The sequence below is a fragment of the Epinephelus lanceolatus genome, chromosome 9 (genome assembly GCF_041903045.1).
Source record: "Epinephelus lanceolatus isolate andai-2023 chromosome 9, ASM4190304v1, whole genome shotgun sequence".
In the NCBI taxonomy this organism is placed as follows: Eukaryota; Metazoa; Chordata; class Actinopteri; order Perciformes; family Serranidae; genus Epinephelus; species Epinephelus lanceolatus.
In genome coordinates, this window is record NC_135742.1 from 13575447 (window position 1) to 13601180 (window position 25734).

Below are 25734 nucleotides of genomic sequence, written 5' to 3' on the forward strand. Positions count from 1 at the left end.
GTGTATACACACATGCGTTAAGGACACACACTTTATCCCTGTGTAATCCACTGACCCTGATAAACAGAAATGGAAAGCGATATCTCAAATAGGTTTTTGTGCGTTATGAATTCTTTTCTCTGTGCCTAATGTCTTTTTTCCAATTACATCTCCTTGTGAATGTGATCGCAATCAAGGACACAGATCAATGCCGACGTCAGCTAACGGAGTAAAGCGTGGGAAAAATCAACAGGATTCTCTCCATGCACTGCACTCTTAATAATTAACACAATCATAGACTACTGAGCAAAAAGCCTTGGAGGAAGTGAAGGTCATCTTGAACGTCTCCAGGGTCATTTTTTTTACATTTATGATCTGGAATTTTCCTTCTTTTGCTTTGGGTTTAGTCTTTATGTAAGCGAATGGATAAAACATTCACAAGGTTACACTTGAAGAGCCCTGACACACCAAACCAACGCTCGGTCGTTGGTCAGTGTCAGGCGTCGACGAGCATCTATTACCCTAGTTTTTGTAGTGTTCCACACCATTGGCAATAGTCTGCCCTTGTATACTGTTTTTTGGCCGGTTCAGCATGTTGAATCAACGCATTCTCACTTCGACCTACTCACATATAGACGTTTGCTCATGGATGTCAAGATACAACGTGCAAGGTAACCTAGGTGTGTTGGTCATTGACATTCTTGGACACCGTGTCAAGTTCTGCCTGTTATATGCATAAGGCCCGTTTCCACCACAGGAACTTCGGGGTAATTTTACGGGGCCGGGGCCGTTGGTGCGTGTCTCCACCGCAGGAACCACCCCCGAAGGACAGAGTTCCGGAACTTTTACAGTGGCTAAACAAGTCCCTGCCTCGGACTAGGTACTCAGAACGGCCCCGAAAACTCCTGGCTGGGGCTTGGGGTTTACTTGGTGCTGACTGGATATACTCAAGGTGGGATGTGATGTCAACAGAAAGCAACAAAATAGCCGGCATTTTTAAAACTCAGCAGACGAGGGTTAGCTCGTTCATAGCGTCCACCACCATGTAAACAAACTCAATAACCGGTCCGTGAAAAACATGTTTTTTCCAGCGGATATCTTAGTTACAACATGATTGAGCTAGCAAAGCAGTGTTTTTATTGCTATGTGTGGTATTTATTCAGGTTTGGGAAACCACAATGTCTAGAAAGCATCAGCTGACAGGGACAGCTAACAGCAGCAGCAAAGCAAACATCAGGACGTCATCTGTTGAAAGCCTCCCGTTGTCAGAAACGACATGAAACTACTCCAGTTAGCTCAATCATGTTGTAACCAAGACATCCGCTGGAAAAAGTATTTTTCTTCACGGGCCACTTTGTGAGTTTAGTGAGTTATTACAGACACCGCTATCGGCTAACAGCTAACAGCATCCCCACGCCACTACGTCACCCCAGTCAAAATGGTCGCACAACGATTACATCACATCCAGAGCCCGGTAACTTTACAGGAACCTTCCTCCTACTCCGCTCTCTCAGTGGAGACACGGCAGTTGAGAGGGCCGAGCAAGGGGACGTTCCTATAGTAGTTCCTGCCCCCCAAATAGTACCAGGAACTTCTTCAGTGGAAACGGGCCTATTGTCTTCTTTTGGAATTCACTTCTGTTTTCACAGAAAATTTACCGTTTACATACAGTCTCGTACAACACCACTAATTGACATGTTTTTCCTCCAACAACTAACGCACGTGGTTAGGTTTAGGCAACAAAAGTACGTGCTTAGGTTCAGGAAAAAAGAACAGGTTTTCGCTTTAAAATCTCACTGGTCGCAAACACCGCTTTCCCGGGTGAAAGTCGATGTTTGTTGGAAGCGGAAGCGGAAGTGAGGAAAGCAAACAATCGAATACAATAAAGAGTGCGTGGGATCGAAACAAACTTCTTGGTTTTATTCTTTTAGCCATTGAGCTCTTCAGCAGAAACAGTTCTATTCAATTCTATTTGTGTTGTCGATCACTACTGCACTTTAAATTTCACTTGTACCTTTAACATCAGGTTGCATTATCAATGTGCTAAGTTACTAACTAGCATCTTGAATCTGTCTCAACAGTCCTCTTGTTTCCCTTTTTAAATGCCGAATACAGACTTCCACTGCCTGCTTGAGTTATTTCCTTTCATGCAGGCACAGAACATTACATGGTAGTTGGCCCTTCCCTTTTGTGTTTGCAGTGTGTTCAGGTGCAGCTTTTTGGCCAAGACAGGTGACATAACAGTAGACCTTCGTCGCCACTAGTTCTTTGATGTCACTTTGGTATGTCTGGTCTTTAATATTGTTACATTATGCCAATCTTTTAAGTTACTTCCTGTATTTAAAGAAACAAATACAGACAATTTTGGCTTCCTCTCACAGTCATCTGCTTTGCTATGTAAACCATTTACTTGAAATATCTAATTCAACACCATTATAAATTTGCAAATGTGGTCTCTGTTTGTGGATTCAGACCACTGCTGCAGAAACTATGTGCTCTTTGTTTGGGAGTGTTTTCAGAATTTTAATGGTTTGTCACATTAGCATTTTCGATTCGTCTTGGTTATGTTTGTTTTTTGGATCCTCCCAGGTTGTTTTATGATGAAATTCTAAGTGAGAAATGTTTAATCTGAGAGTGTCACAACATGCAAAAAAAATTATTGTAGGCCCAGATTCACGTGCATACAAATAACCTCTAATACATCTAGGAGGACACTTGCATTATAATTTGTAGTTGGTGGTTCTGGTTATGTGTACAGTTTTGTATTACCATTGACATCTTCTGTTGGAGTGTGACATGCATGAACGTTAGCTTGTTTGAGTAAAGTTAAGATCCTAATCCATGGTACTTCTGCAGTCATGTGATTTATATTTTTGTGTTACATAACACTGTAAATTTCCGTGATTATTTTGAAAAAGGACCGTGAACTACTTCTGCTGAGTAACTTTTGTTAACAAAACTATATTTCTCTCCGGGGAACTGGAGCTTTGCTATAGTTCTTCCATTGTGAAATAACTGGCAGCTTAGAAAGTGACACTTTCAAAGTTTCTTCTTCAACGCTGCCTTCTTTCCTTCCTCACCACTTCAGTATTTGTCTTCTCCCATGCCATTCATTCACACATCCATCTACCTGTCTGTCTGTTTCCGTCTGTATTCCTCGGATGGATCCAGCTGTATCCGTCTGTCAATCAAATGTGAAATCTCAGAAGCCACTGATCCCATTTTGACAAAATTTGAGGGGAGCTGTACTCTTGTGCTAAAATTACAGGTGCAAAATGTGCTCGAAACAGCTGGTGAGGTGGATGGAGGCACAGCTGACCACATCAGCATTTTATTACACAGCTCAAACAATATAAACATATTTGTCAGAAGTACACTCAAAGATAACCACATGAAGAATGATAGTTTATGGATCGTTCCCACACAGCAGTCAGTGCATGCAGACAGGACATCCACCCATTTCCTGTATGCTCCTGTATATTCATGGGCAGTGTGGAGACTTTTTGCCGCAGTAACTTGAAAGTTGCTATATGACTGCATTGAGTTGCTTGTCAATTTTCAAAATAAATAAGCAAACATGCCCCTAGTTTAGTAAGTAGGCCTAGCAAGTGGTAGCCTGTGCATATTGTCACTAATGGGGCGGAGCCAAATGTAAACATTTAGGGCTCAGCCCAAACTTGGGGGACACAGGCACATCATTTGGGAAAACATGACAGTTGCCAGGGAAATACAATAACCACATGGAGCCTACAGTACATCCTATTTTGTATCTAGTTGTTCTTCAACTGTCTCTGAAACCATAACACAAACACCACCAGAAATTTTTGAGCATCAAACACATTGTTTCCTGCATTCTGGTGAATTTTTAGGTACTAGTGTGTGCCTTTTCTGCATTAATTTGTAGTTTCCTTTCCTTCCAGCCAACAAACACCAACTTTCACCCAGGAGAGCCCCATAACATTATAAAGCCAAAACTCTGTTCTTTTTTCCTAAATCTAGTTTGTTGTGAAAACAAAAGTGTACTTTGAAAGAAGACAATGTATGTAACAGACAGAACTTGACACAGTGTCCCAGAATGTCAACAACCAACGTACCCAGGGTACCTTGCACATTGTATCTGGACATGGACAGTCCATGACTAAATGTCAATATGTGACGAGGTTGGAGTGAGAATGTGTTGCTTGAGTAGAGCTCACAGAATAAATGTTTGTCTTCAATGCTGAATATAAAGCCAACAGAAGAACATTTAAGCCTACTTTACACTACATGGTTCAAGTGACCCAATTCCGATTTTTTCCTCTCAAGTGGCACAGATCAGATCTGTAACAAAAACGACCCCTTAATATTTGTTATGATTTCCCAAAGTCTAGTTAACATTTCTCACCTGTGTGCTGGATATATGGGCTCCCGCAGATTGACCCGACCGACTGGACGCCATCATCGCAAGCAAAATGGACACTACGCTGCGTTCACAGTGCTATGTGGAAATCGGACATATCAGCACTTAAAATGTGGCTGTTGAACTGCAAAATCTGGCATAATTTATTGCTCTTATACCGCAATTGGTGCTCAGTACTGTCTAAAACAGATTTCTAAATGGAAGTTTGTCACTGGCATCAATTTTTACATTTCCAGTCACATGAATATGGTGTATATAAGTGTTGAGTCAGAATTTTTTTAGTTCCAACATTCCCTGAAGGCACTGTCACTCATGATTCTACACCCCTCTCAGTTGATGTCACGCCCCCCACGCCACATCAGGGTCAAAAGTCTGAAACTCAAAAAACAGATTTGAAACTGAAAAAAAAAGATCTGAAAGTAAAAAAAAGATTTGAAATTAAAAAAAAGATTTGAAAGTGAAAAAATAGGATTTGAAACTGTAAAAAATAAGATCTGAATCTGAAAAGATAAAACATGCAACTGAAAAAAATAAGACCTCAAATGTTAAAATATATATGGAAGTGAAAAGTGAAAATAAATTATTCATTCAAAAGAATTACCAAAGTGAATCAAAATTATATTTAACCTGAAAAAACATTTCATACACTTTTTATTTTGAATACATTGTTGTATTTTTCAGAATTCAAGATCAACACATGAATTTTCAGTTTCAAATTTTATTTTTTCAAGTACAAAACATTTGACCCTAATGTAGCTCCATATGTTGCCACCAATAATCAGTGAGACCACAACTAAGTAAACATATGGGAGTACAAGTCAACAAGCTTGCTTTTGTCCGGCATCTATCCTGCATTATTATACAATCATTGCGCACACACACACACACACACACACAGACTGATTTGAAGGGAGTGAAGGTGTTATTGTTTGCCCGGTAAAACTGCCAAAATGCACTCATCGCACCCACTCATTAACTATTTTTCATCGAACTAATCCCGATGTGTGACAAAAAAAATGCATGACTATCTTCCTCAACACATTTGAACCAATCGGTCTCTCACTTTACACTCACACTGAGATTCTGCTGTCACTTATGAGAGCCAGGATATTTTAGGGAGTTAAACTGACGCGCTTAGTCAATGATGTCTTCAGGAGCCGGGGAGGAGACTCGCTACTCACATACACACACACACAGAGTGTGCTCAAAAAACACAAATCAAGCTGTGACAGTGAGAGAGTGTGCATTGGTTGTCTCGACAAAGCAGGGAGCCACCCACAGCTGAACAATTCCACAAAAAAGACTGACGAGATTGACGGGTGGAATTGGAGAAAAATCAAAATGTTCATGGCGTTCAGCCCGTATGGCTTATATTTGTGACTTCAAATATCATCTTTTTCTCTCATTTCTCTCGTTTTTCCTTTACCTTTTCCCCATTTGGCTCACTGCGCCATCTTGCTTTACCTGGCTCCAACTGATTATTAGGCTTTCTTTCTTTCTCACACTGCTTTTCTGCCATTTCTCCTGATGTTCCCTCTTTCTTTCCATGTCTCCTGCCTCTGTGTTCTCTCTCTGCGGCAGTTTGATGAAAGCAGACAGAAACATGGAGATGGGGAATTTAGGTATATCGAAGGCACTGTTTCCGTGTGCTCATTTGTTTTTAGCAGCAAAAGGTGCGTCGTCTTCTGTCGAACAGCGCAGAATTGTGACTAAACCAGAGTGTTCCTTCAAAAGACAAAAAGAAGAACACACCTTAAATCCAATCATTTGGGATTTATTTGAGTTTCAATTCTACATGATGACACCTAAAGAGGAAATAAAGATGAAGACTTGCAGAGGGGACAGCAGTGATTGCATTTTTCCTTAAACTGTGCAAACAGTATTAACTTAAATGTATTATTATGTACTATTCCAACAAATTATAAAGGTTGTTTCAAGTCAGGAAGTAGGCCAGACTGACTCCTGCCTTCTGTTTTTATTTTCAGTTCTCAGGGAGGTTTTTATGCAGGCAAGCCAGTTGAAATGTGACTTTTATATCAGAGCATTAAGTTGGTAATATGCACAAAACAAGGCAGTAAGTGTAGATGTGGGTGGTACTAAAAGTGACAGAGCTGCAAAGACCTCAGACCTTAAAGTGAGACAGGTTTCCTCCACTCATTGAGAGCTGAGTAGAGACTCTTGTCATGAAGCGTCAGGAACTCTGATTCTGACAGTGTTCGCTTGAGAGTCCTTCTGGGGATACGCTTACATTTTGATCTTAAATCGAATACTTTTCTCTGGCAGGTATTTGTTAGGTGACGGTGGGGAAGTTCGGATGCCCTTAAAACGCCCCAACACATTCTCACTCTGACCTCGTCACATATCAGCGTTTGGTCATGGACCCTCCACGTCCAGATACGACGGGAAAGGTACCCTGGTTGTGTTGTTTTTTTAAAGATATTTTTTTCCTTTAATGGACAGGACAGTTAAGTGTAAAGGGGAGAGAGAGAGAGAGAGGGAGAGACATGCAGCAAAGGGCCACAGGCTGGACTCGAACCCGGGCCGCTGCGGCAACAGCCTTGTACATGGGGCGCCTGCTCTACCACTAATACACCGACGCCCCATGGTTGTGTTGGTTTTTGACATTCTGGGCATTGTGTCAAGTTCTGCCTGTTACATGCATTGTCTTCTTTCAAAATAAATTTACAGTTTATATACGGTCTCTTTCAAAATAAACGCACTATGTCAGTACAACAACGCAAACTGTCACTTGTTTTTCCTTCAACAACTAACACACGTGGTTGGGTTCTGGCAACAAAACAAGTTGTTAGATTTAGGCAACAAAATCACGTGGTTAGGTTTAGGAGAAAAGAACAGGGTTTGGCTTTATAATCTTACAAGACACTAACCGGGTGAAAGTCAGTGTTGGACCCCTCCCGCCTGCCCCAGTTGGACTTGCCGACGTAACTTTCGTTCTTATCCCGCCACTTTCCCCCCCGATGCTGTGAATGCCATTAATGCCAACATTAAACAATGGCTTTTTTTGTCAGTGACTGACGCCGCAAGTCACTGCCCAAACGTTGGATTTCGATGACTATGGGGTGAGATTGGGTTGAACGCCCAGGCACCCAAAAGAGTAGTTCCTCGAATGACCACTAGAGGCTGACTCCAAAAGTGAGCAATTCCCTGCAGGCTCCTATGATAAAATGGCCAACTTTACAGCAGAAAAAGAAATGTTTACAACCTGGTTAAAAGAGTGGTTTTGGTCTCTATAGCTAATTTCCCCCTCCATGACAACTGTACGGGGTTTCAATCTTTATTCAACTCACAAGGTTAAATGCTATCAAGGCTTAAAGACATGCATTTTTAAAGACATGGCTGCTTTGAGTGACAGGTGGGTGTCGTCCATTCACAAGCTGCTACCACGGCAACAACCCAAACTAGCAGCTAATGTTAGCTCCACCCTCTCATCCAAACAGGGCAACATATCCTCATACAACGGTTCAATGTGATATCTTATGAATTAGCATCCCAGGAATGATGTTACATACTTTACATAAAAAAGTTACAGGTAAGGTTTAGGCAAATGAAGCTTTGCGTCAGATCATGCAGGATATGGAAGTCATACATATCAGCTGACAGCCAGCTGATTGGATCATTGTTTTGTATAAGTCATACACCATTCCCACACAAGGGTTAGGGGTAAGGTTTAAATATGGCTTCCTACTCAGTGATTCCTACTACTAACAGGGGTTTACCCAGGGGTGTTTACCCAGGGGTTTTTCCGCATTGTGCTCCCTGTTTTGGCATAGCATGTATAGTGCCTACATGACCTGACATACACTTATTATCCTGACGTGTGTTGAGCTAAATGATCTGGCATGATTCTGGCCAAACTTAGTTATGTGAGGATAAGCAATTATTCTCGGAGCTGGTTGTCTGAATAACAGGGAAACAGTCGCTTAAGTGACAGGAAACACCTTCTAATGTGTATTAGAAAGCTGCAGGTGTGTCAGCTGATACTGCTTGTTTGACAGACACTATAAATTCTTTCTCGGGAGTAAACCCTCAAATGTCCAGTTCTGTGTTTTGAGTCTCTTTATTCCACAGCACATGCTGCTTGTTTAATCCAGGGAGCACCTCGAGAGCGGAGTCCTGCGCCAAACATAACTTTATTTCCATTTGTTGCAATATATGGTTAAATCTATAACGTGACGAGTGTGTTCCTGACTGAGGTAAAGTTAGCGTAGTTAGATTAAGGAAAAGAAACATGTTGATGATGTACCTTAAAATGAAGTCCTGTATTTTGTGTCTCATCTACCACCCCAACCTGAGGACCTCTTCCTTCTTTCCTCCCATCAGCACACTGGTCACATGATCACAGCCTACACATGTACATGGGTTAGACACAAATTAGGATATTAGGATTTCAAACAGGAGTGGGTGATGTCATGGTGGCTATGTCCATTATTTATACAGCCTATGAGTAAAACAGGTGGACGAAATACACGACTCAGGGTAAGACAGGTAGGGCTAATGCAAAGTTTACCATGATGATGATGATCAAAAGTGGGGTTCTGTTAGCAGCAGGCAGTCAGAACAGGTGGCCTGAACAATAGAGCAAGAGCAAAGAAGGCTGCAATACTGAGGCAAAAGACAGTCTGGCAGGTAAGTGACGGAACAGAGCCAGGCTGTATACTGAGGTGCTGATGAGGGAATTGACAGCAGCTGCATAAGTGGATGTGGAAGTCAGCTTTCAATTAGTTTTCTTCATTTTCTAAAAACTATGACTTGCAAACAAAGTAATTAAAAAGTGAATGTGGATATGTGTAACTGTATCCTCTGCTTTAACTGAAATGCAACTGGGAATTTGTGCTGGAGTTTGAGACTAACACGATTAAACTCACAAGAGATCCACATCATAACACATAATGTATTCTCATATTATTCACCTGACATGATCTTTCATGGTTCACAGTAAAATAATGAGGGTGTTTGGTTGCAATTAAGGAGCAAAATGCAGTGGTGATGTGGGAAGTTGCACTTTAACTTCTTATTCTCACATTTAAGTACTTTAGCAGAGCTGCAGTGTTTCAGAGTTCACTGACAGCAGACTTACTGAATTTAGTCGGCACATTACAAGCATTACCATTTGGGAAGCAGAATCAACTGTAGAGGTTTTCACATGCTCATAGCAGCATGCCGACCTCCCTAACACGTTCACAAATTAGTATTCTCCCTCTGCTGTTTGAACTGCGACCTGACATCCTTTGCTCTGCATCGGAGAATAAAATCTATTACCCTTAAGGTTATCAATTCTCAGGATTCTCGTGTGTTATTATAGTGCTCCATACTTTTGTGTGGACTACTACTTTGTTTTTGATATATGGAGGCTTAGGCGACATTGGCACAAAAACAGAAACTTATTTTGATCTGATTTCCAGTCTTGTTTTTTTTAAACAGTGAGGGTCTGCTGATTTAATTACACATCATTACAAGAACTGAGTTAAGATCTTTGTAATTTTGGGAGACGGAGTTGCCTCATGTATATCATCTAAACCCTTTGCCACCAACTGTTTCCCATTCCCTGTGCTGTCATGTACAGAGGTTAAAGTTATTGATTCGTTGCATGTCTCAGGAATGTTCCATACGTCGCACTGATCCATAATGACAGCCAAACACAGCAGGTATCACTCCATCAATATTTGGCATTTTCTGTCTGTCACGCTTTTCATCTGCATCTTCCTCCCCTCATCTTTTTAACCTTTTTCTGTACCCTTTGTATTTCACATTGAAATTCTGAACAAATGGATGTGACAACAGTGACATGTAAAGAGAGTTAAACCAATACTGTATGACCCCTTCAGTGCAGCTTGATGTAGATCTCATCCACGTTACACACTCTGTTATATACATCCACGTCTGGGAGCTCTCTCGTCAAGACAAACCAACAAAGACAGAAAAAGAAATGCCAACTTACGAACCTCAAGTTGCAAATGTCCTGGAGATGTGCAATTAATCAATTTGCAACCTTTTGGCTGCAAAAACTTTTATCTTATCAATTCATTTGTGTTGATAATTCAGTTCCCAGAAGTGCACTGAGACCATTTCAATCTGGAGAGACTCATTTTTATGGGGAAAAGAATATTTATTAGCATGTGCACATAAGAATGAAAAATGTGAAAAGCCTTTGGTGATTAGACCTTTTCGACATGGTGTGATATAAGGGGTCTAGACGCTGGTGGTGATAGAGGTGGGAAGATAAGATTAGAAAGGGATGTGGAGAAGATGGAGAAGTGCTGATGATGTGGATGAGTAGAGGAATGAGCCTTTCGTCCGGGACTCTGGATACGATGCTTGTGGTTGATGGGTCTCATGTTTGAAAACAGCAGCTCATTTGTTCAGTGCAGAAAACTGCAGTTGAATTGGGCAGCTCTCAGGTTTGTTTCAGAAAAACACTCATTTTTTTAAACATAGTATTTAAAAAACATGGACTCTGCATTAGGTTCCCCAGATAATATCTGTCAAACTTAATGCATAAACTCATTAATACAGCGCCACTTTAATGTTTTATAGAGTCACAATTGCCATTTCAGAGGACACATAAACACTGTTACCCTCTGCAGCGATAGAGGAATCTGAAAATGTACGGGAGCAATTTGCACATCTGCTCGACACAATTTGGGCCACTCTACACAAACGCGAGTCTCAGTCGAGATTGTATTCCATTTAGCTGCTTCTCGTGTCAAACTCAATTGAATGACCACATAAAACCAATTTAAATTCATTTGCCTGAGTGGGATATGAAAGAATTACTATTAGAGATACAGGAGTGGGGGGAAGAGCGAGTTATCTCAAACAAATGTTGACAGTGCATATGAATTAAAAGCCACTGTCAGTGTGTTCCTGTGAGGATCAAATTGAAAAGGAAACACAAAGCACATTGGTTGTTAAAGCCATTTTATTTTGATTAGTGAATATCTACTGAACAGCTCTATATGCAGCTCTCTCTCTGGTTATAATTACTCCCTCTGGTTTTTGTTTTGAATAAATTACATATAATGCCATATAGATCAGTCATATATAATCAGCACATATTTCCAAACAAGATTCACATTAGTAACTGTTTGGTCTAATTGTCACGACGTCTAAAGAGCAATAGCATTTTTTTTTTTAATGTCCCGTTTGGATGGGCAAATTTAAAGTACACACAAATCAATCTAGAGAGAAACAAAAACATTAAGGCGAAATAACTATTTGTCTTTCGAATAATAATACTTTTCATTACCTTAGAATGAGTCGCTTATATGGAGCTGGTCCTCATCCACGGAGGTCACCATGTTGTTATCACAGAAGCCCAGAACCAAAACACCAACCATGCCGCGTTTCCCCCTGACGCCACCAGGTGCTGGTAAACTATAACAGTGACTGGCTGTGTATCACACCGATATTAAAGGACGGCTCTTTTCGTCTGTGTCTGACGCCGCAAGACACTGCCAAAACACCGGATTTCGACAACTTCAGAGTGAGTCCGGGTTGCCAGAACGACAAATGAAACACTGGCACTAGATAGCACCATTCGCTTTTTCTTAACGGCCACTCTAGTTCTACGCGCTTAGCACATGAGGAGTTTCAGTTCTGCAGTCTCACCGCTAGATGCCACTAAATCCTACACGCTGGAGCTTAAAACCCTTCACTTTACTTTCAAAAGGACAACAAACAAAAAGCCATGGCAGCAATGCAAGGCTGTGCTTTGACACATGCTAAATGCTAATGTCAGTTGTTTATGTTTTGCAGGTTTGCTATAATGTTTGCCATGTTCACCATCATAGTTTAGATGTTAGCATGCTAAAATTTGCTGAGGAGTAATACAGTAGTACAGGAATGAGTCTTAAAACCCAGGAAATTAATTAGCATTTTAGCACTCATGGCCCCCTTGTCTCAAAGTTGATGTTTTTTTTTAATGGGCTTTTGGTAAGATGCCTGAAATAAGGTCTGCAGTTAACACAAGTGAGGCTTTCACATTTTGTTCTATGACATGAAATACATAAGTAAATAACCCCCTTGTGAATTCTGAATACTTTATGTCTTAAAAAATACAGTTGCTAACAAGTGGCTAAATGAGACTACAGAATATGTGGCCCAACACAGTTTACAGCCTCGTTATGGTGGCGACATTGAAGTCATGCGACCTTGCTGTAGTTCATTTATAGCCTAAGGTTGGCTTTTTACTTGGTTGCAGTTACACTTCCAAAATTCTTGAAAGCAGTGTTCAATTGTATGGATCAGTTTGCTGAACAATTTTTTTTCTGCAATATTCCAAAATTCAATGGAAAAATCCTGTTCATTTTTGTTGAGGGAACCAGGGCGATGCTAACTTCTGGGTTGGCGTATAAAACAACATCATCCCTGCACTTCACCACAAAGACAATAAAAGTAAATCATTAGTTTTGCAGGTATATGGTCATAAACCAAATTATTGGACACATTAAATTCTGACCTAAAAAAGAGAGTTAGAGAATGAAAGTGAAAACAATTCAAACCTGAGAAGAACATGAATTCTTTTAAGAAATCTACATAACAGTTGTTAAGATAATACACTGAAAGAAAACCCCTAAAGCAAGAACTAAAATGCAGCCCACTGTGTTTCATTTATTTCATCGCCATCTGAGATTGGAAGAGACTTGTTCCTGATTTGGCACCAGTACTGCGTAGGAAGGAAACCCTGTCCACACAGTGCTGGGAGCTACCTCAGATCCAACACACCAAAACATTCAGAGAAGTACCATCCCTCCAACTGTTGACCCCCACCTGCACAGCCGAATCCTGACGGATTACAGTTAAAGTATGCAGAATAAATAAAGATCTCCCTTTCCTCAACTCCCCGAGGTGATCCTGTTCCCTTTGACCAGACTAAAACGGAGGCTTCTTTTCATTCCCGAGATTTGAATATGACAGCGAGTGGGGGACGCGCTTCATTCGCACTTCAAGATTGCTCTGCTACATTGATCTGCTACATTCCTGTCAGCAAGATGTCTGCACTGAAGAAGTAACGCACATAGAAGCTCTTTATTGATGTTGTGATCAGCCATTCAAGGGAAAGTCTCTTTGGGAACCAATTTAGATTTAACAAGTCTCCTACGGGGGTGACAGGGAGGGGTTGGGCTGCAGTGAACGTGAACCTGAGGGATAATTGGGAACACGGAGGATAGGTTACAATAAGAAGCACATCTGGTAAGTTGGAAGGTCTCCAGCTTCCGAGATAGGAGGAACTGAATCCATCGGAGCGAAGTGAGGCATGATAATTCTATATGCTCTGCTACACTCTGGTAAAAGGATTCATCTGATGATTTGGAGATCTTCATCCAATAAACATTAACAAACCTGAGACATTTGTTTAGGGAACAAAATGAAATGTTTGTGAACCAAAAACCAATGTTATCTCCCTGATATGTTATTGAAGACAGTCCATTTTGTAAAACCTTAACTTCTGTCCATACAACCTTCTGTTTTCCTCAAGTGAGGGAATAATCACATTAGCTTAAGTTGCATCCTCTCACAGTTAGTAATTATTTAATACAATAGTGGTGGAGTTGAACATTATTTGATTTATTATAGTGATTCTATAGTGCCATTCACATATCTGTACAGTAAATATGTAGCTAAAGCCAGAAGCTAGTTAGCTTATCATAGCATCATCTTATCTTAGAAATGGAGTAAATTGGTAGCCTAGCTCAGTCCAAAGAGAACAAAATCCACCCACCAGCACCCCTAAAGCTAAATAATTAACAATTCATATCTTGTTTGTTCTTTACAAACACAAAATGTAACACATTTCTCATTTTATAAGGGTTTAAGGGCAGAAGTATATCTGGCTGGCTGCCTGGCAAGACATCATCAGCCCGGATGCCAAATTAAAATGTTGGCATTGTATGTTTTCGCGAACCACAGATATTATGTAACTGAGATTACGTGTACATGAGCTAAGTTTCTCGTCAGGAGAGGGACGGGATGGTGGATGGCATTTTTAAATGAAGACATGTTTTCCTACCCTTACTAAGAGTGCTTTCAGACCTAGAGTTTTCTCCTTTGGTCCGAATCAGGGACTAATTTTGTTACAAAGTTGCATAATTGCTTAGAGTTAGTTCGTGTTCTCACGGCAGCATTTACAAGCGGACCTGATAAAACGCTTTGTGTGAGAAAGCTGCTCTTGATTGGTCAGAATTTCCATGTGGGAAAAATCCAGGAAGTAAACCAAACGTTGAAGAAGAGTACACTTGCAAGATAAATGCGACACTTCCTAATGTCACAATGGAGGGACAACTACGGAGGCTGATTGGATGCACCGAATGTGCATATTAAGGTAGTACAGGAGGAGGCGCACATTAATAATCCTCCAGGACTGTAACATGCTCATGTTTAACCCAAACAATGTGTCATTTGACTGCAGTTGGTTCGGATCGAGGTCGGAACGTGTTCTCACCGCAAATAAACCACACCAGAGTTTGTTTGTAACCAGATCGAGACCACCTCTTCAAGAAGGTCTCGGTCCGGTTGTTTTGGTGCACACCTGAGTGCGATTGTTTTAGTCACACCTGCCCAAATGAACCACACTTAGGGGGCAAACAAACTTGAGTTCAATTGAATCGAATCAAACAGGGCAGGTGTGAAAGCACCCTAAGTGGTTTTTGTGCCTAATCCTAACTGCACAATAGCCCCAATGTTGTCACAACATGAAATTGAAACATAAAGAAATGTTAAGTTTCAACATATCCACTATAAATCAAATACACAAATCATATCCATGGTTTGCAGAAACGTACAATGTTTATTGTGGCAATTGGGTCAAAATTTCCAAGTCCCTGGGGCGTCGGTAGCGCAGTGGATAGTGCCGGCACCCCCTGTACAATGGCGATGCCTCACCGCAGCGGTCGCAGGCTCGACTCCGGCTTGCAACCACCCGCTGCATGTCACCCCCCGCTCTTTTGCCTACATTAAAGGCAAAAAGCCAAAAAAAAAAAAAAAATCATAAAAAAAAGTAAAAAAATTTCCAAGCCCGTTTTGTCAAGCGTAAATTATTCATCAAGCAATATGTGAAAACACTCACCAGTACCAACTTTTAAGTCATACGGTTTGTTGCCTGTCCGCTTCTCTTTGATTTGTATTATTGTAAACTTATTATCTTTGGGCAAGAAGGTTCATTATCAACCTTGGAAACCACAATTCGACAAAATATTCTTAACTCAACTGGTGACCAAAGTCAGTGGACAGCATTTTGCATCCCCCATATGCAACCACATGTAGTCACATGACCAAAATGCCATATTATGGTCATGTGATCAGAACTTTTGCCATGATAACAGGGCAGCGCCATCTGCTGATAAAGGCCAGAAGAAGTTGCTGAGAGCTCTGGCAAATTACCATAAATTCAGATAGGTGTCAAACCAACATTCTTTAGTTTGCTGCCGGTCAGCCAAAACAGATGTTTTGAAGTCATCACTTTGGATTTTGGTGAACTGTGATGGCTGTTTTTCTATTTTTTTCTGTAATCTGTTCAAAGTAACAACTGTCTTATACTAAATATATTTTTCAAATAAATGTAACATACTAACTTTATTAGCACAATGGCATTTTACATTGTATAAATTAGCCCAGTGACTAGCAGAGATTTCCTCTGCTCATATGAAGCCAGGATAAATCACACACAAGATTTAAAATGCTATTTTGTAGGGGCTTTGTTGTCTTCACAATTTATTGTTTATCTGTGAAATTAAAGTAAATAAAAGCTTCATTTCCACTGAGGGAAACTGTTTTAGCTCACAAAATAGAGGAGGTCTGCATCGCTGCAATGTGTAGTTACATTTCTGGGGAGGTGCATGCCAGGCTACAGCGTAGGGTACAGCATCAATTTGACGCCGAAGTATAAATCCAGTTTAACATGCTTGTACTTGCACTGTGTTTTTAATTCCACAATGAAGTTACTAATGGCACTACTCTAATCTGACTAGATACATAAAGTAACCTGTGGGGACACAGAGTCAATCACTTTCCAATCTAGTCACTTCGTAAGTTTAATTTCCCTCACTATACAAGAAAACATTTGCACCAGCACCACAGGTCAGTTTATAACATAATGACAGAGAATAAACACACTCGATGATTAGTCTGTGAGGTTTCAATTTATATTTCAAACTGATTGCGCTGAGAGTGAATTAACCGTCAACCCCTGTAAGTGCAGTGTACAAAGTCATCAAGTCGTTAACAAAGTCATTTTCTGGTTTGTGATGTGCTCTGTGATGAGACTACTGGGATGAATCATACAACAACAGACAGCCTCTCTCGGGGACTGCATGGCACTTACCATTCATGTTCATCAGATGGTTATTATTTGCAAATTTGGTAAACACTTCAGCTTTTCATTTGACAACATTCCTACATTCAACCCACACCGCTCATTCCTGCAGCTTCTCTCTCTTCACCCTCGGATCTCCTCTACAAACTGACAGGACGCCAACAAAACATTTTCTCATGTCTGAATGACTGAAGGTGGGAATAAATAAAATACGAGAACACTAGATTAGTGAGACTTTTTACACTGAGGAACTGGACTCTAACCAAGTCTCACTTTTTTTTTCCTGTGTTAATATTTTTTCCTCTCTGTTTTGTTTTGAAGCTCAGCTGACTGGCAGGTCTGAGCGTTCACACTTATAAAGGTTACGGGGAGTTTTGAAAGTGCCAAGTTTATTTCTAAAGTAGACGTCTGTCAAAATGACTGGCTGCCACACACATGCACACACATATACACACACACTTCTGTTATTCCAGCAGACTGACAGTTGTTTATTCTAAAGCAGAAGTTCACATGCTGAGGTGGTCAAGACATCACAAGCTGCGAGGTGCGGCACCAAAGCTGATTTAGTGATGTTGTGTCATTGGCTGCTGATGGTGTTGAGACCAAAAGGTGATGCTTAATATCACAAAGAGGCAACAAATTATTATCAGTGAGTTGTTCTTGTTCAAGAAAGCTATTGGACGTTTGGTGCCTTCTTTTGAGTTGCTGGTGGTTTTTGTGTCAGAACTCACAAACATCTGGCGTACACCTTACATGTGTGCCGTGTCCTGGAAGCACGGAATAAAAGGCCTCCCGGTTGATCTCAGAGAAACAATGTGGATGCTCATGGTGTAAATCTGCAACGAGTATTAAAGGCTGAAGTTTTTGGAACACAAAGTCGTTTGTCTGAGCTTTTGCTCTCAGACTGGCTTTCCTTTATTGGGTAGCTGACAGTTGTCAACTAAGAAATGCACCCACGCTCACAACAAAATCCCCCTTGATACATGACTTAAGCGGTTTCTTATGCAAATATTTCCCTGGAAAAACTCCGACTGAACATAGCCAACGTGTGCAAATAAGATTAGTTCACATCCATTCACTGCCCTGTCAACTTGCAACATTAACTTGACAATGACCATTATCAGCATGCTGTCGTGTAAAAGAGCAAATAAGCGACTGTAGAAAGACACACATCTGATTCAATAAACTTTCTTGCGACACCAAAATACATAAAAATTACATTGTAGAACCAAAAACAACCAACTTATTGTTTACATGTGACACACCCAGAATCATGATTGCAAACTCTTGGCCTATTATAAGAAACGTTTGGTGCAGAAGAATAACTGACCTGCATGCATACAACAGAATGAAACAGTAGATCTGTCATGTTTCACTAGGTTTCATTTTGAACAATGCCACACACAGTATACAGTACTAAAGTGCAAAGTGTACAGTTATCTAATTATGATCCCTGTCTCTTTAACAGAGAGCTATGTGTCTTTGAGACTTTAAAGGGACAGTTCACCCCAAAACCAGAAATACATATTAATCTTCTTACCTGTTGTGGCATTTATCAGTCTAGATTGTTTTGGTGTGAGTTGCCGAGCGTTTGAGATATCGCTCTGTTTTCTCTTGAATGTAATGGAACTAGATGGAACTCGGCTTGTGGTGCTCAAAGCGACAAAAAATACATTTGAAAAACTTAACAGCAATGTCTCTTTGCAGAAATTATGACCTGGTTACTCAACATAATCCACAGACCTTGTTGTGAGCATTTTCATGTGGGGACTATTTTCTTTCTACTAAACTACACCCACCAACCGAATCACTGTGCAGAAGGAAGAGTGCATCTACTGCTAGCTCAGGTAGCACAAGTAAGCTAGCTAACATTACAGCTCAGCCGAGGAGAACGCCATTAATGTTAACATGAGCATAAGCCTCTCATCCATGAGTAGATGCACTCTTCCTTCTGTGGCAATACAATCAAATGTATTTTTTGGCATTTTTAGCGGGTGCCAGCTAGTTTCCTTATACGCGACAGAAGGCAGACATCTCCAACACTCGGCATCTCACACCAGAACAATCTAAATTAATACACAGCAACACAGATAAGAAGACAACTATGTATTTTTTGATTTTGGTGTGAACTGTCCCTTTAAAGGAACCCTGTGAAGTTTTCTTCCAAAAACAGTAAAGTTGTGTGTTTACATCAGTGTTTCTCACCAAAAAGCATTAAGGCCTAAAAACCCTCATGAGGCATTAGAAAGTCTGATTTATTTTCATTTGAACCCTGCATTGTTTACAACTGTATTTGCTAGCTAGCACTTTTCCACGTCCTTGCATTTTGCTGGTGCATTGCTACTTTTCTTGGCAATTTACTGCCACCTGTCAATCAGTGGAATAGTGCGACACTATTGGCAGGAAGGGAAGTGGTCAAAAATTTCACAGGGTACCTTTAAAGAAGAAATATATTAAATCTAAGCAGTGAAAATGAAGTTAAAGATGAACTTCAGAATTTTCCAGTTGACTTGCATACATTCAAACCTTTAAACAATCTGAAACAAGTGACAAAGACTGAAACAAATGCCAGATAAGAAGAATCCTTAAAACCACAACAAGCCACAACCACAAAAATCAGTATAAAATACTTTCTGCAGCCCCAAAGATCAAATGCATCTCTGACATTTATATCTGTTATTGTTACACTTTCAGGTCCGTTTTTTTTTTCTCCAACAGGAATTGAAACCCAGGTGATTTTTGCTATCATACACCCATGTTGCTCAGTATTGCTACTCGTGACAAAAAACAGAAACAGGCTGTAACTATTTGAAGAGACACATTTGTCTTAGAGTCATGACACATGAACATGGAACACAGACATGGAACGAATAAATACAGGCTTCTGTGGTGAAATGAACCTTTGCTCAGTTTCAGATCACACTTGACCTTTACTGACTCGTTTAGCTGGATAAATGACGGCCAATGAAAAACTTTCGCTTGTAGAGCTTCATCAATTCATGCCTTGATATCTTGGGTGGAATGCAATAAGAGTCAATGGTTACAAAGTCGATTGTTAGGATTTGAGCATGTAATACACAAGAGATCAAAAACGTTTTAGGTTGGTAGAAGTTCAGTAAGTTTTATCTTCTTCATTTATCCAAACTACAACCCTCTTCATCCGAGACTGACTTTGGTTAACAGGTCTGGGTCACTATCTTTAAATGCATAATTAGAATGTTAACGTAATTTCACAGTCCAAAAAATATATATTCAAATATATACACATTTGATAAAGCAATACCCGCCACATATTGTAACAATGATACGAGTCGGAACTGAGGTGTTAATCCCAGGTGTTTGTGTTGTGTGTTTGTCTGCACACTCCCACAGATTTTCAATTCTGGGACACACTCAGAGGCGACGCTGATGTTAAAGCAGGTGACACAGAGAGATATGGTTCTTCACTGGCTGATAGCGATCAGACTGTGAAGCCAAAGCAAAGCGCTTGATGCTGAATTACACTTCTCCATTATTGGTGACTTCAGAGCGTGAGCTTATTCACAAGCGCTGCTGTGCACATCATATTATACCCAAAGCTGAATCCAGTTCAACATTCACTGAGAGCAGCTGCTTGATCACATGACTGAAAGCTAGCCGATGGAGCAACACATTTTTAAAGTCTCTTGTCTGCCTCATACCAAACACTTATTATTATATTTACATATTATTTATACAATTTTTGTATTATTTTGACGTACACAGTCTTTTCCTTTTATATGCTCTGAACAAAGGTGCCTTTAACCGTATTCGCTTGGGACTAGTATAAACAGGGGACCTCGTGATTTTAATAATTACCCCTTCCCCAAAAGCCTGTGTTTCGTGCCGCACATTAACACAGGATAAGCAAAGTCTGTATTTCTCTCACATTTGCTGACATATCCCCCTAAATATGATGCACACAGTCATTTGTGACTACACTCTACTCCAGTGGTTCCCAACTGATGGGTCGTGACCCAAAAGTGGGTCATGGGTCCATTCTCAACGGGCCGCAAGTGACTCACTAACGTGTCAAAGTTGTAAAAAACACACTTTATCTTTAAGTATGGTGAATTTGTGGCACAGATCTTTTATTTCAAAGTGCTGTTTCCCGCAGAGTTCATAGCTATTGACAGAGACAGCAAACTAGCTCGACCACATGGCCAAACGCAAGTATGACGCTAAATATCTTTAACTGTGTGGACCTTGAACTGATGACTATGGAGAAATCTGGACCCCATGGCTGGACCAGTTGGGAACCACTGCTCTACACAACACAGAAAACCTACACAGCACCACTAGCAGAGATACACCATGTTAACCTCTTTTTCCTGTCCTTTAAAATGTGAGTCATCTTTTGAGTTTTCTCTCTTCTGATGGATTTAAGCTTCACTTTCTGTCAATGGGTGTCCATGCTGTGTAGCAAGATCAGCCTCCTTCGGCCAAAACGCTTTCAAAACATTCATTTATATTTGCCAACACAGCCTTCATAATTTTCAACCAGGAAAGAGGCAGAAAAGACAAATAAATCCCAAGTCACCCAATGCCAATTCACACGGGACTAGTATTTCTACATGACCTCTGTGTTTAGTGAGATTCGATAACGTAAAGTCGAATTTTTTCTTGACAAACTACGGACATGGCAGATTTGCAAGGGATTAAGATCACAAACCACCTCCGCAATTACTACAAATTGCTCGAGGTCCCCAGGTATAACTAGTCCTGTGCGAATGGGGCTTTTGTAAACTACCCCTGTAATGCACCTTGCACATCTCCCTGTTCCTGTAAATTTGAATAAAGTTAATTTAAAAACTAAGATCTTCTGAGGTGGTCCTCTCTCCAGCTCATCTCTAATAGTTCTGCAGTTCAGGAATGTTCTTGTAGAGGTCCAGCGAATCAGGGTTGGAGAAAGCTCCTCTTTGCGCCACCTCCCGGCCGGCAATCACCTGCTTCACAGCCACCTCCACCTTCTTCCCGCTGATGGTGTACTGCAAAGGGATGAAGAAAAGAGCTGTCATTCAAAATAGAACTAACTTTTACACTTGAAACCACTGTGACAGGATAATCTGACAGGTTTACTCATATCTGATTGATATTCATATTTCTCTTACAGGAATGTCTCTGGTCTCCAGCAGCAGAGCAGGGACGTGTCGGGCAGACAGGGCTTTTCTAATGGCTCCTTTAATCTTTGCCACCAGCTCCGGACTGAAGGGCTTACCGGGTGCCATTTTTAAGAACAAAATAACGCGCTCCTCTCCATCGGCATTGTACTGAGGAACGCAGAGACTGTCTGTCACATCCTCGAATGCCTCCACTGCAGCGAGGAGAGGAGAGTAGAGAAGAGGTCAGAGTAGAGGACAAGGAGACAAAACAAAAAAATGAGGAGAGCAGATGAGAGGCGAGGAGAGAAGAGGAGGTGAGAGGTGAAGAGAGTCATGGAGCAAGGATTAGAAGAACAGAGAACAAGAAGAAATGGAGTGTTGTAAGAGTTTTGGCAAGAACAGAGAAAAATGTTTCACCACTTTGCAACTTCCAAACTTGGCAGAGAAACAATACATTCCTGGTGTCAACACTCAGAAGAAAATGTGCTTCTGCTACATTCTGTTGGCTTCACAAATAATAACAAGTGAACAAACAATATTTTTCTCACCAGCATAAAAAGGACCATGACTCAATTTGAGCTCACAAAAACGCTTTGCTGTGTCCTTTCATCATTTCAGCCTTTCTTACACCCACACCTGCACCTCCACCTGTAATGTGAAGACTTACCAATGTTGTAGATCTCAGAGCTGCCAAATCGGACTCCGTTGGGGTTCAGTGTACCATCACTGCAGAACAAACACAAGTTCAAGATCCAAAACTCAAGCGTCTGTCATTGAAAAGCTGTCGTGTCACAGAAAGTCTACCAGCATATGGAAACAATGTCAGTTCCTGAGAGCAAGTGATTGTTTCTTTCTTTAAATGTTTGAATATGGAAACTATATGTTTGTCTATTTATTTGTTTCAGTGCATGTACATTTCCATATTTTCAGTTTATTTTCATGTACCCTGGAGAACTTAATTTTTTTTTGGTCTTTTTTTAACTTAAAGAAATCTTATTTGGTGCCATAAAGCAGCTCAAGAGGTGGTACAAGCTGAGCTTTCTGAGTGAAACAGTAGGCCATTTTAATCTGTCCACGTGCACAGTAATCTAAATAAATTAATCAATTAAAACTACAGTAATGAAACCATTATTATTTCAACATTCAAAAATCTCCCCTGAGTAGAACTGTTAATGGCTGACCTTCTGCCCAGCATGACAATGCCTCCTGTCTTTGCGTTGATTTTACAGTAGTCTCCATGGGCCCACACCCCTGGAGAAAAAGAATATGGTGATAGAAAAACATGCAGTGAAAACAAACATAAAAAAACAACCAATGAATAAACACAAACAGATGCAGAGAAAAATCTGTTGAGAACTGAAAACATTTCTTGTTGCAGCCTGAAATACCTGATTCATTGCAGGTTTATAGGCGTTTTCTTGCAATGAAATTGTAGGAGCATGTGAAAATTGCAAAAAATACTTGCGAGGATATCTCTGATTTGGAGCGTATTATTATGAGCATTCGGTGTTGCCCACAGTATCTGAATCTATTTGTGATCAGGGGGGTTGCCGATCAGCTGTTAATGTCATTTGAAGCAGTGCTGAAGGGCTGTTCCCATGAGAGGCTCTCCTCCTGCTCTGTCTGATTAAAAGGAGCTAACAGCACAATATCATCTCATCACTACTGTTCATATTTTGCCACTTTGGAAGAGGGCTCCCAGCAGGGTTAGCCGTTAATCACACACTGAAATGGCTCAACTCTGTCGTTAAACCTGTTAATAACCGTTGGGTAATGTTAGCTTTATGTTGCTAACGGTTAGCCCTGTCACTGTGTGTGACTGTCCCAGGTGCAAAGCCCCAGCCCATGATAAACACAGAGAGACGGGCTGAGCAAATCAATAGGACGCACACAGCTCTACGATGACATTGTAGACTGATTTTTTTTTACCATTTTAATTAGTCAAATTTACAGTAAAGTTGTGGTGACTGAAATTGCAAGGTTGCACAGAATTCAAAATCCTGGGTGGACTGATTATATCATACAAGTGTTTTGTGTATATGTATACTGTATGTAAGTTTGTATTTGCGTCTGTCAGCTGGTTCGGGTGTTATCAGACCATTAGATGGTCATTATCAGTTCTTTTTAGCCTCATAAAAATGGGTTCAGAAGCCTATCATCAGGCCATGACACGACTGTTTGTGTTTATTGTTAGGCAGCGACCTCTCATGACCATAATATTTATGACAGGAGTAAAGGAGGAAGTCAGCTGATGTAGTCAAAATAGCGAGAAAGTACGTGTCAGGTGAGTAGTTGGGAGGGAGAGATGGTGGATTGGTCAAATAGACACAGAACTTTCACCCAGGAAAGCTGGGTTTCCAAACCAAAGTCAGTGTTAAATATTTTAATCAGAAACATTTTTTAATTGGCCTATTGTGATATGTTTTTCCTAAACCTGTAAACACAGTTATTGTGCCTTAAACCTAACTAAAGTGAAAGTAAAACCTGATAAAATGGCGACTGTTTCACAACATTTAATATGCAAATGGACATTTAATATAATGGCCTTTGAGCCTAATAGCAGTTGTGGCAGGCCCTTTCGAACCCATATCTACGAGGCTTAAAACTACAAATAACAGCCATTTAATGGGCTGATAACATCCGAATTGGGTGTTCCTATACTTACCAGGATATGTAGAAAAGTATGCTTTGTGGTATTTGCCCCCATTCTCGTCATTCCAGAAGTGTGTTGGCTGGCAGGGGATTGGTTTCAAGCACACTAGCTCCCCGCTCTCTCCCCATACAGGCTTACCTGTCCACAGACACACACACATTTCACAAGAACAAAAACTTTAGTGGATATACTTTGCCAAAACACACATACACTTGGACACAAACCTACGAACACAAACACACTCACACACATCTAAATCATTTTCAGACCAAAAAAAAAAAAAAAAATCACCTGGTTATATATCCCACACTCAGAGAACCTGATACACTTTAGTGTGTGGTTTCACACAGACCTCACCTCCTCCCTCAGGACGGTGTTATAGGCTTAGAGACCGACTAATATAATCCCAAACTCTTCCTACAAAACTGCCTTTAAATTATCCCTCAATCCACTCTCCTTTGAGGTGGTGGAGACACGCCAGTACAGCCTGCAGCAGGGATCGGGAGCTGGGGAACAAGGGACTAAAATCAATGAGAAAAACATAGAGGGCTTTGAAGACTCCCAGCAAGATAAAAATCTTTCTTTTTTGTTTGGATTGTTAATGAAAAAAATAGTGCCTGTTTTACCTGTATTTACCCAGGGACAGTTCAACAATTACTCTCTCAATGTTTCAGCAATGGCTACCTTCAAATCCATGCCAATGCATTCAGGTACACTGGCATATGGGAGCAACCAAGTATAACTACAGTTTTGTTCTGCTGGCTACCGAGCAGCTCCCGAAGCAGATGGGAAGTTTGCTCAAGGGCATCTCAACGGTTTGTAAACTGATTAATTTTCCTCATTAATATTTTCCCAGTCCCTCCTAGGATTCAAACTAGCAACTTCCTCACAACCTCTATGTGATCCCTAGACTCTGATTTCAATATAGACTGCTCAATAAATCCCTTGACAGAATTTTGACTAAAAAGAAATAAAAAGCAATGATATTCCATTTCTGAGCCATTCTGAACATGCACACACACTCACACACACATACACACTCTCTTACCGTCAAGACTCCAGGCTTCCACAGCCATGCCAAGGTTTCTTGTTTGGATCTCGCCCCGATACACTGGAACTGTTGGGTTCTGACCCATGAAACATGACACTATGTCAGTGCCGCCTGGGCAGAGAGATGAGAGAAAAACAGACACAGAGGGAGAGATTTAGTTGGTTGATGGTCTGAAATAAAACATGTCATCTTGAAGGGAAC

General features: G+C 40.7%; 1 protein-coding gene across 1 annotated transcript in view; it reads right to left on the reverse strand.

Annotated features, from left to right (window-relative positions):
• Positions 1–21061: 21061 nt before the first annotated feature.
• Positions 21062–25734, reverse strand: part of aacs (acetoacetyl-CoA synthetase) — a 54600-nt gene continuing 49927 nt past the window's right edge. The window contains exons 13-18 of the mRNA XM_033620207.2: positions 25531–25644; positions 24495–24620; positions 23011–23080; positions 22497–22555; positions 21839–22041; positions 21062–21715 (exon numbers count right to left, since the gene is read on the reverse strand). Of these exons, the coding sequence (XP_033476098.1) occupies positions 21578–21715; positions 21839–22041; positions 22497–22555; positions 23011–23080; positions 24495–24620; positions 25531–25644 (710 nt within the window). The 3' untranslated portion in view covers positions 21062–21577. The remainder of the gene's footprint in view (positions 21716–21838; positions 22042–22496; positions 22556–23010; positions 23081–24494; positions 24621–25530; positions 25645–25734) is intronic.